This window comes from Poecilia reticulata, linkage group LG9 (genome assembly GCF_000633615.1).
Source record: "Poecilia reticulata strain Guanapo linkage group LG9, Guppy_female_1.0+MT, whole genome shotgun sequence".
In the NCBI taxonomy this organism is placed as follows: domain Eukaryota; kingdom Metazoa; phylum Chordata; class Actinopteri; order Cyprinodontiformes; family Poeciliidae; genus Poecilia; species Poecilia reticulata.
Window position 1 is genome coordinate 32,623,472 of NC_024339.1, and position 11,701 is coordinate 32,635,172.

At 39.2% G+C, this 11,701-nt stretch overlaps 1 protein-coding gene across 1 annotated transcript; it reads left to right on the forward strand.

Annotated features, from left to right (window-relative positions):
• The first annotated feature begins 6,037 nt into the window (after nucleotides 1–6,037).
• LOC103470793 (protein AIG1-like) lies at nucleotides 6,038–10,402 on the forward strand. Its single transcript, XM_008419462.2, has 4 exons — nucleotides 6,038–6,185; nucleotides 6,811–6,912; nucleotides 7,967–8,068; nucleotides 8,576–10,402. Exons 1-4 carry the CDS (start codon nucleotides 6,068–6,070, stop codon nucleotides 9,913–9,915), a joined length of 1,662 nt encoding a protein of 553 aa, XP_008417684.2. The 5' UTR covers nucleotides 6,038–6,067; the 3' UTR covers nucleotides 9,916–10,402.
• Nucleotides 10,403–11,701: the final 1,299 nt, after the last annotated feature.

Sequence of the window (11,701 nt, forward strand, 5' to 3'; positions counted from 1 at the left end):
AGGAGAGATCCGCTTGACCAGGGATCTGCCTCTGACAGAACTGAGAGCTGGTCTCAGGGATGTGGCCACCAACGGGTAAAATCCGCGGGGTCTCGAGGATCTTTGGTAATCTGCCCAGGTTTGTAGAACTTCGAAGAACTCGGGGCTTCGCGGAATGATAACCTAGGAAAGGCAGCACCAAGGAGGTTACTCGGAGAGCAGGTTGGTCGGAGGTGAGCTAACAATGGTATTACCATCACAGGCTAACACTCTGGCACAGGAGTGTCGGTGGCTCCGTCCTGATAAACTCCTCCAAACAATGTAAGTGGCAGCAGGTGTGCAGCTCCAGGTCCACGCCCTCCAGAAGGTCCCAGGCTGCCCCCTGGTGGAGAAACTAGAGACTACCCAACCAGCCTTCCCCAGATCCTCACACTGACCTCCCCCCATGGGAACTTTGTGACCTCCTGACCTCCCTGACACCCTTCTGTCAAATTTTAATCAGAGTTTCATGGATTAAAGGAAATTAAATCCCCCCCAAGCGGGACTTCTCTTCTCTGCGAGACACCAATTTCCATCTACGAGAATTCAAGGCCTGGAACGGATGCCCCCAAAAGATCGACATTTTATTGGTCTTCTGTGCAGATGCTGGTGCTCCAATCTGTCAAGGAAGACTGGTGTTTAAAACCTCAAGGCCTTTGGGGCTCATGGGGGTTATGTTTGCCGTTATGAGTCTGGAGAACTTTACCTGTACCAGCTGGACAAGTATGAGGAGCTTGCAGCAATAACAAATACATGCAGCCTCACCTATAATGACTGGGCAGTGCTAAGGCTTGCAATTCCTCGTGCCAATGAAAACTTCGAATCGGCCTTGAAGCAAAATACAAGAGAATATGAGCTTGACCCTCAATCTGCAAAGAAAACAAGAAATCTGTGTTTCCCGACCGATACTAAAATTGAAAGGGGAGAAATTCTCTTCAGTGTAGTGTGGGAATCGAAAACTACAGAGTCTGGCCACTGGTCCTTACGGGCAAGCAGACGGAAGGGAAACAGCAGGAATTTCCAAGACCTGTTTGTGTTGGAGGCGTTCAATCTAGACTGTGGTGTATTCAGAACCATGCTGGCTCTTCCATTTGATGCTTGGTCTGAGAAAATGGCGGAAGTCGGGGATCGAATTTCCGAACTGTTCCGAAAATCTCGCTGCTGGCTTGATATTTTGTCAGTGAAAAAAACTCTGACATTTCCTGTCCAGCCTTAGAGGCTGGACATTTCAATTAACATTTAATTGAAATGTTTGAGAACCCGCCCACTACCCTATATAATGCGAGGGTTACAGAGACTTCTGACACTAAACCTTTAGAATGGAAGAAGCTATGGAGTATGGGGACCCTACTACGGAGAGCCCAGTTGTTCGACAGAGAGCCTCTTCTGTCCTCCATCTCCTGAAAGCTATTATCCGGGTCTGTATTATCCGCCTTCTCCTGTTTTACACTACTCTTCATCGGAATCGTCTCCAGCACTCTCTCCTACATGTTTTCTGATACCAAGTACCCTAGCTGAAGAGGGTTTCCCTCCAACAGCAGCAGCAGAGGACTCTGGAGATCCTGCTCCTATCTACTCCCTACCTCCAGCTCCAGCTGCCGAGGACTCTGGAGATTCTGCTACCAGCTACTCCCAACCTCTGGCTGCTGAGGACTCTAGGGATCTTGCTACTAGCTCATCCCAACCTCCGACTGCAAAGGACTCTGGAGATCCCAATGCAGAGGACCCTGGAGATCCTGCTCCTAGCAACTCCCTGCAAGAAGATGAAATTGATGGATGGATACCAAGTACCCTAATTGCTACCGTAAAAACAGCCTTACTGCATCTATTCAGTTTAATTTGTGTCAAGTATGTCAAGGAAACCTGCTACGGCTGCATAACAGATCACCCGAGCCAGAGGCAGTATCAATGCCTGGAAATGCTGGAGGAAGATGATTATTACCAGCTCAACTTTCATCGCATCACACAGCGACTCCTGACTCCACGATTCATAACCGCTGTCCAGAATCTCCTGAGGCAGCGCTGCATACAGGCTGAGGATGCAAAAGTGAAGATGATTGCAGAGACTGTTTTACACAAACTGAAATCGGCATACGGAATCCAGACCTCAATTACTGACATGTATCAGGACATGAACAGTGATGAAAACCTCAATCAATTCCGCTCTGTTTCAGAGTGTTACACTATGAATGAAAAGTAATCTCTCTTCTATGCTGACTTGTATCATCTTTTTTTGCATGTTTAAGCATTTTAATCATTACCCTTTACTGTTTGATTTCTTGCCAATTTAAAAAAAAGTTCTACTTACATTATTATAAGTGTGATTAGTTAGCGTTAAATATATCTTTATATACGTATTATTGGTTAACATTTAATTGTAATTTGTAGTAAATAATTGAAAGGAAAAATCTCTTAAACTCTAATAACCAAAAGGTAGAGTTGAACAATTTGAAAAAAACAAACTCTTTTTGTCATACACAATGTGAAACCTTTTAAGAAATGTCAAGTTTTTCAAGAAGAACCTCTTTTTATTATGTTTGATAGTGCTCTGAGGGACCTCAAACACTCCATCTCGGGAACTGTTTAAGTATCCTCCCACCAGCTCTCTGATGTTGTCAAAATTGACTCTCTCACTGCACTCATACATTTGCGTAATCCCTTTCACTCTGATCACTACTTCCTTCTGTGTTTTTGTTTGATACGCATAGCTTTTGCGTCCCGCTGCAACAAATTCCTGAATCATGTCACCCCCCAGCTCATCGGTTAAATCTCCGAGGTTATTCCCAAGGTCTAGTGGATTCTCATCATCTTTAAACACATAGATCAAACTGTCTGTGTCTATGTAGAGAATTTTTTCCTGCACTTGCTCCAGACAGCTGAAAGGTTTTAAACGAGCGTAAGCTGTGGTGAATGCCGCTATGAAAACATGATTTACCTTGTTGGGAGGAGTGATGCAGCGTTTGCTGTAAATCCACGGTAACAGGCAGGTGTCAGGACTGAGAAAGTGGAAGTACTTCACCTCGCATTTACCTGAGAACAAGAACTTAAAGAACTCATCAAGATCACTCACAAATGTGGTCTGAGAGAGATCATTTCTTTGTGCAAACTTGCCCCAGAAGCTATTAAGACATATTTAGCCACTTGTTTTTTAGCCAGATTCACCTCAAATTTGTTCGCATCCAGCCGGATGCCTTCATTGAGTTCATAATCTCTCACATATTTCAACTTGCTCTCCTGATCCACCACTTCAGACGGATAGCCGCTGGCTTCCTGTTTCCCCTTCAGACAGGTGTGAATGTATCCTTTGAAGATTGTGTTACTGCTTCTCTCAAAATACCAGCCCTCAGTGATTTTTCCAACATGATACCCACACTGCAATGCCTTTTGAAACTCCACAGTCACCCAATCACCTGTCAGAGCCCACTCCTCATCATCATGGGTGCAAGAACCTGTTTGGTTGTTAATTTCTGCACATGTGCGACAAAGAGGGAAAACTAGCTTACTCCGAGATGTCTTGTAGGGCAGAACAGGAAAAAACAGACCTTGTGGGGGATAAACATTGGCTATAATGAACCCAAAGTAGTTGTTGGGATCATCAAAATCTTTGTAAATGATGGTCGGGTGGCCTAGCGGATATGCAAATGCAGAGTTTACGTATGGGTAAAGAGACATGAAATCCACATAATGCACAGACTCACCCGGCCCTGCTGTGTACCTCAGCTTGAGAGCACAAGTCCTGCCACCATACAGAGCTTTTTGAGGGGACAAAGGCTCTGGGGCAGCAAATTTTTTTCAGAAATCTGATCACCCCTGGGTGAGACTTCTTTATCTCATTCCATTTATGTTCCCACAGAATCTCGACTCGAACACCAAAAACAGTTTGCAGAATCTTACATCTTTCAACTGTGGCTGCATGAATTTGTTCGAATGGTACTTTTCTCAAAGGAGTCACAAAGTTCCCATCATATGATATATGTGATATATGTTTGGGGGGTTATCTGGTTACCGGATGTGGGGGCGGGGGTTTAATATCAATTCATATCAATTAATTCATCAAACTCTGATTAAAATTTGACAGAAGGATATATATATATCTGTTGTTGCTTTGATTAAAAGTCAAAGTTCTGACATCTGTTTGGCCACAGTAGTATAATCAATCAAATCACCCTGGATTTGTATGTGAATTATTAAGCCAGCACAAAAAGGGTCAGCAAGGTAAAATTATTCATATTTATTGAATGCAGAGATGAATGTTTGGGTCACATTCCTCAGAACATCTGACAGCAAAACCCCTGAAGTTATCAGAAATTTGACCTCCAACAACAGTTTATATCCAGTGACCAAATCATCACAAAATAACCTTTCTCCTACAATCTGTTCAGCTCGTCCGTCTTTAGCTGCAGGAGCAACTACCTGCTTTCCTGAGCTAATGTATAAAATAACCCAGAGGAGGAACAAACCTCCATCCTGATTCAGAGACATGCACGTCCTCACACTGTTCTTCAGCTAATAGTTATTTATCTTAAAACACTTAAATAACATAATAACTGCTTAAAGGGTTAAATGTCAAAACCAAAACCTGAATCTAAACATAATCATTCATGACAGTGACCAGTTGAGGTTTTGGGAACTTCCCAGTTTGGCTGTTTCCACTTCAGTGAACTAAAAACAGCCTGTAACTGTTGAACTTTCTGAATAAAGTTGATAAATTGCTCCAGTCAGTGTGATTGTGGTCTTTTAGTCTCTAAGCAGCAGCAGCCAGTTGGTGTGATGGAGACCCAGAAACCAGAACCAAGCAGCAGCCAGAGAACCGAGTGTGAAGGTAAGATTAACAGTAAATATAAAAATAAAGTTTATAAAGTCAGCAATACATCTGAATCTGTTACTTTATGTTTGGACTGATGACTGTAAATACTTTCCTAACTTGTCTCTGCAGTAATCCTCTTTATATTTACTTGAGGTCAGTCTAGTTAATGATGCCTAACAAACTATTAATATTAGAAATATTAACCAACTGCTGAACTAAATCAACAGGCCAGGGACTTCTTCAGTTCTGCTATTAGTCATAATTTCTGTTTTAGAAAACAGCTTTAAAATATATGTAGTTCATTTTATTCACATTGAATAATACCTTTTATTAATTATTTTATAATTGATCAGAAATCTGAGTTATAATGAGGTAATCCTAATAATATCCTTTGGTTTTTGTTGAAAAGCTTCTGCTAGAAACTTTAATATGATGTTGACCATTAAATTAAAATGCAGTCTAATTTCTTGCCTGGCAGATGAATCCCACCTGTACAACGTCGTATCCGAATTTGGTAAGATTTTATTTATTTGTAATGAAAACATAACAATGCTGCACTAGATATTTGCAAATGATGAAACGTATTTAGTTAGTTTGTTCAAACTGTATTTCTTCCATAGTTTGGTTAAAACTTGCTGTGTTTTTCTTGTAGATGATATCGGACCTGAGCGGCGCAGCAGCAGCCTGGACCCTCGACGTTTTCACTGTGAGCTGAATATTTCACCTATTTCCTGTTCAGTCTCAACATATCTGACATATTCAGGACTTTTTATTGGTAAATAGATAAATAACAGAAACTTAATTTGTCTGTGCTGAAAGTGACACTTCAGTCATATTTTTATAGCTTGATAAACATTTGTTTGGTGGGATGATTTTATTTAAAGAATAAATATTTAATAAAGGAACATTTTTGTTTAAAATAATTACTTATTTTTTTATAATTGGTAGATGGATAAATAAAAATGTTATATAAAAATATTTTTATACAAGTTATTCAAATTAATCCATAGTTCAATCTGTTGCTCTGATGAACATTAAGAGTCATTTTGTATTGGACAGCCAGTTTGGTCAAAGGTCACATTAACTGAATGTTTTAAATACTTGATCACATTTTAAAATGGTATAAATATGTATAAACATTTTTAATGAAATAAAACAATAAAATAAAAACATAGCAGAGTCTCTGCTCTGCGTGGGTCACTGGAAAAAGCTCAGCACTTTTCTGGTTTTGCAGCCTTTGAGATGAAGAAGCAGCAGCCGACCCGGTTACCAATCCAGTTACCGCCCCGGTTACCGCCGAGGTCGAAATCCCTGCCAGAACCAGCAGAGGGAGTTAAAACCATAATTTCCAAGTTGGAAGGTGAGATTTCTGAAGGTCAAATGTCATGTAGCATCTGAATATTCATAAACTTTAACTCTGCTCCACTATTTTAATGCTTCAGTTTCATTTTAAATCCTCATGATTGGTCAGTAAAGATGCTGCTGATGGACACAAGGATGAAGATAATTCATGCTGGACTTTTGATGAGGACGTGTAAAAATAGAAAATAAGTAGAATGAGGGACAGATTAATGCACCACATGCATGTTGATGCCGTAAATGTTTTTAATTGTAGACAGTTGTGTTTCCTTCTGAATGGATGATCTATCAGTGGTTTTAATTGGACCTGTTAGGATCCTGACTTTCATCTGATAACAAACCTGTAGAGATAAAAGTTATGGGTGAAGGCAAGGAGGTATTTTATTCTGAAAGGTTTGGATCTCATCTCCAAAGCTAATTTATCAAAATACCAGAGGAAACATGCAGAAAACTGTTCAGCAGCTACAAGTTGTGTTTGGTTGCTGAAATGCAGTTTAAATATTTTTACATCACTGAAAACCGTTCAGTTAGTTTTCAACTAGAAAGCAGCATCAATCTTCTGCTTTTTTCTACATACATTTTATGTTGTTAAAGTGTGGAGGGATGATTAACTTGTCGTCCTGCAGCCTCTCGGCTGCCGCTGCTGCCACCGGCCCAGGATCCTGTCTACCAGAACAAGAAACCCAAACCTGTCGTTGGCCGGAAACCCTTCATGTCCAAGTGGACAGGTCAGATTTTTGGATTGTCTGTTGAAAAATGTCCAGACATTATAGATGATATGAGGATAAAACATTTTGAACAAGTCAAAAGTTCCTAAATTCATCAGGTTGGTCCAAAATCTAAAGAGATGATATTGTTATTAATGTGAGAACCAGATCCATCACTATAGCAACTTATAGTCCATATTTAGTTCTGACCTAGTATTTGTTTTGGCTGGAAAGTTCTGATCAGTTCATTCCTGTTTTGTTTCTTTATTCTTGTGTTCTGTTTTGAAGTTTATCTCCTTTTTTTTAGCTTCTCTTTGTTAATTATTATATTTCCTCGTTCTGTCAGTTTTCTCTTTTTCACAGCTGTTCCCAGTCATCTGATCTCAGCATCAAATTCTCCACTGGTTCCTGAGATTTGAAGCTTTCTGTTATTCTTTGTCCTTCACTGGTTCTGTGATCAGTTTTCACGTTATGGTGTCCAGTCCAAACACCGGGGCCTTTTTCAGAAAACAGTTAGTGAAACTCAGGTTCAGGACTAAATGAGCATAACCTGCTTCCAGGAGGTTATGCTGTGAGGTAACTGCCTGGTTGTAGATAAAATGCTAACCATTTTGTTATAGTGAATCAGTTTTAAGGAAAATTTTACTGTTTTTCAGTTGATGAAGAAACTTCAGGTTCAAACAGAGTGAGGCTTGTTTCCACAGTGTTTTCTTGTAAAACAAGAAAATGAAAATGAGGTTTGGAGAACAATAATGCAGCACAGTACTGTTGTAGATCTGAGACTCAGACCGGCTCTCAGCAGAACCTCTGGTACTTTGGGTGGAGTGTCACAGCAGAACCTCTGCAGCTTCAGCATCGAGACAGTTTCACTTCTCCAAAACACGGGATTCACAGACCACTTTCTAGAAATGATTTCTTTCAGAGATTTAGAAACAAATCATCTTCCAGGTTAGAAGAATAAAGTTCAGAGCTCTGGTGTCTGAGTTGGAGGTCGACTCCAGAGACTCGGGTCCTGGAGTCAACCTGTCGCAAGCCTGTTGCAGCGCCACCTGAAGGTTCTTGTGTGATCCTGCAGTCCCTCAGCAGCAGCAGCAGCAGACGGTCCTGGACTTTTTCAGGGAGACGAAGGAGAGGGAACCAATCAGCAACCAGAAAACCGTCCCATCAATGTGGGAAGGTAAACATATAAACTATATGCTGTTAATCCTGTTTCTGTGGATTCTTCCAGGTCTTAGTAATAAAACATCCAAATACTGAACAGAAACTAATAACTGATAACTTCCTCATTGGTCAAACTGGTTTCAGTTTCTAGCAGGAAAACAAAGTGTATGAAAACTGTTAAAGGGAAGTTGGTTGATCTGCTGGACATATTGACGTCTTGCAGAAGAGTAATATCAACAAACTTTATATGCATAGAGCAGATACAGATATCCAAAGCACAAGTGCAAATGTTCATAGAGAATGTATGTACGATGATTTATGATGTCATTGTATCCATATCTGCATTCATCTGTCTGTTCATTTTAAAATGGTTGGCAGTTGTTCATTAGCACTGGGTCATTTTCTCTCCCTCTATGGGTTTAAAACTAGACTTTTTGTTAAAGCATCAGCCAGTTTCAGTTTTGGTTTGTCTTCCCTGTGTGATTCTCTGACTTGTTCTCTTTCATGTATTTTTTTCCCACAGGTGTTAAAGAGAATCCAAATAAAATCAGAATAGTTCTGATTGGGAAGACCGGCAGTGGAAAGAGTTCATCAGGAAACACCATCCTGGGAAGAAAAGAGTTTGAAGCCAAACTGAGTCAAAGATCCGTCACAAAGCAATGTGTGAAAGAAAAGACTGAAATAGATGGACGGTCAGTTTTTGTGGTCGACACACCTGGACTGTTTGACAACAGTTTGAGTCTCAAACAGATTCAGGATGAGCTGGAGGGTTGTGTTACTCTGGTGGCTCCAGGTCCTCATGTTTTCCTGCTGGTTGTTCAGATCGGAAGATTCACACCAGAGGAGAAGGAAACGGTGGAAATGATCATGAAAACCTTTGGGAAGAATTCAGGGAAGTTCACCATCGTTCTTTTAACTGGAGGAGATTCACTGAAGAAAAATGGCCTCACTGCTGAAGATTACATTGAAAAGGAAAGTGATGAATCTTTCAGGAAGCTGATCGCCGACTGTGGAGGGAGATACCATGTGTTCAATAATTCTGACGTAGAAAATCGATCTCAGGTCAGAGAACTGATCAGAAAGATCGACGACATGGTGAAGGAAAATGGAGGAAGTTTCTACACCAATGAGATGCTGCAGGCGGCTGAAGCTGCTATACAGAAAGAAATGCAGAACATTGGAAATCAGAGAGAAGAAGAAATAAACAAGAAGATCAAAGAGCTGGAAAGAAACCATGAAGCAGAAAAAGAGGCGATGAAAAGAAAACTGGAAGAAGAAATTAACCAGCAGAGAAAAATACTGCAGGAAATGGAGGAAGAGATCAGCAGAGAAACTGAGCTGAGAAAGAAAGAACCAAAATATATAGAGAAAAGAGAAAAGTGGAGGAAAATTCAGGAAGAAAAGGAAAAGATTCTGTTGATGGAGGAGCTGGCAGTTTTAGAGGAAAAGATGGAAACAGGAGTAAAAGGTGAAGCTGCTGATGAATCATTGGAGATAAAAAGAAAAGAACTGGAAGAGAAATTAAGGCTGATGGAGGAAGAACGACAAGAAGGGAAAGAAAAGAGACCTGAGGAAGAAAAACAGAGACAGCAGAGGGAGGAGATGAGAATCAATAACCTCAAAGAAAAATATGAACAGGAGAAAGAAAAATATGGAACAATGGTTAAAGAGAAAACATCAAAAGAACTGCATGAAAATGAGCTCAAAAAACTGGAGGAGGAACACAAGAAAGAGATAGAAGAGATCAGAACGAAGCTGAAGGAAGGAGTCAGAAAACAGGCTGAGATCAAAGGGATGGTCAAAGTTTTCAACCCTTACATGCCAATAATTAAACACTTTGACAAGACATGCAAAATGCAGTAATAATTTATCCGCATTAACAGTCAGACGTTATTAGTATGTGATTAAACAGTAAAGACATGAGAGAAGAACTGAAATCTCACTAGAACTCTGACAGTTGGTCTTATTTGTTTCTCATTGTCTTAATATTCATTATTTTAAGAAAACAGTGCGGACATGAATCTTTATGATGGTGTGATCAGACGGTACTGTGGCAGAGCGGGTTCACCAGATGTTCTGATTCGTCAAGTCGGGACGTTTCCTGCTCTCTGCCTTCAACCTGCTGATTAATAAAACAACTAACAGCATAAAAACCTTTGGTAACACTTTATCTGAAGGGGTCAGATAAAGAGACTGACATGATGCTGTCATTAATGTCAATTTTAATGATGCACAGCCCCCCCGGAGAGGCGGGTACTGTCCCCGACTCGTAGCCCTATTCGGGTTAGAGTCCCAGTTAAACAACATTCAACTAAAGTCCTACAGGGTTTGAGTTCCAGATAAGGACAGGGTGTCGTCCCCCCTGGTTGAAAAGGGTTTTAATGTTTTTATCTTTTATTTTTCAAAATCTCTTTCTTTTTCTTACTGTTTATTCAATGTCACATGCTGTTTTTTTAATTATGTAAAGCACCTTGTAATGCCTTGCTGCTGAAATGTGCTATACAAATTAAATTTGATTGATTGATTGACATGAAGAAGCCTTCATGAACGGTGATGACTCTTGTAAATTATTAAATAATGACACTTTAGTGTTTAGTATTTCATAGCTGCTTATAACTGTCAAAATGTAAGAAAATGTAAATTATTTAGTAACTAATTTTTATTTTCTTGTAGATAAAATAATATTGAAGCATTATTATTAGAAAGTTAAAAAACAATCATTGTTAGACTCATATTGCACTGCTTATAAAAATGAAGCTTCTGTTAGGAGCTTAATTTTTCAAATGTTGAAAAGATTATAAAAACTTTTGATGTGAAATCAATGTTTTTATTTTGTTAAAGCCGTTATGATGTGTAAATATTCTGACTGCAGAACTTTGAGCTAAAAGAGACTCCAGACAGAAAGATAACAGATTAGTTTATAATTCACTTGTTTCAGAAAAACCAAAGGAGGAAAAAAATGAACTATAACCAGAGAACAGAGCAAAACATGAGACTGATACCTTTCTAATACATAAATAATAAAAATGTGATCAATCAATACATTGAATAGAATGTATTAATATGGTTTTAGATCTATTTATCTTAGGAACTATAAGTTTTTCTAATACATTTTTCACACATATCAACATTCCTTATAAGGAACTGTACTTATTCCTTTTTTAATTTGCACAGGTGTGTTATTCTGTATTGTAAAATAAAAATAAAATGGTGTTTTTTTATTTCCTTCACTAAATATTTATCAAAAATATTTTCTTCTTTCAAATATGTGAACTCCAAACACACACATTTGCTGGACTGAGGAGAAAAAAAACTTTATTCACTGAAAGGTTGCACACCTTTCATAGAGAGTCAGGATTAAACACTGAAAGTTTTCAAGATGTGTAGAGCAGAACTTCCTCCTTAGAGAACAAATCAGCAACATACGGCAGAGATGGGACTCAATTAAAGAAACATTGAGTTAATTGGAGGGTCTAATTTATTGCAATTAATCTCATGTTCATTTAAATCTATATATCAACAAAAAGAATATCCAGATCAAAACCCATAAAATTGGAAAATTGCTGACTAAATAGACAGAAGTTCAGCAACAAAAATATTTATGTTATAATTTGTTCTTCAGACAAAGCTATTCAGCTTCGCAGACATC

Coding starts and splice junctions, on each gene's coding strand:
- LOC103470793 (XM_008419462.2), top strand. CDS start 6,068: ATGAAGAAGCAGCAGCCGACCCGGTTACCAATCCAGTTACCGCCCCGG. Junction 6,913..7,966: donor CTTCATGTCCAAGTGGACAG/GTCAGATTTTTG, acceptor GTGATCCTGCAG/TCCCTCAGCAGCAGCAGCAG. Junction 8,069..8,575: donor CGTCCCATCAATGTGGGAAG/GTAAACATATAA, acceptor TTTTTCCCACAG/GTGTTAAAGAGAATCCAAAT.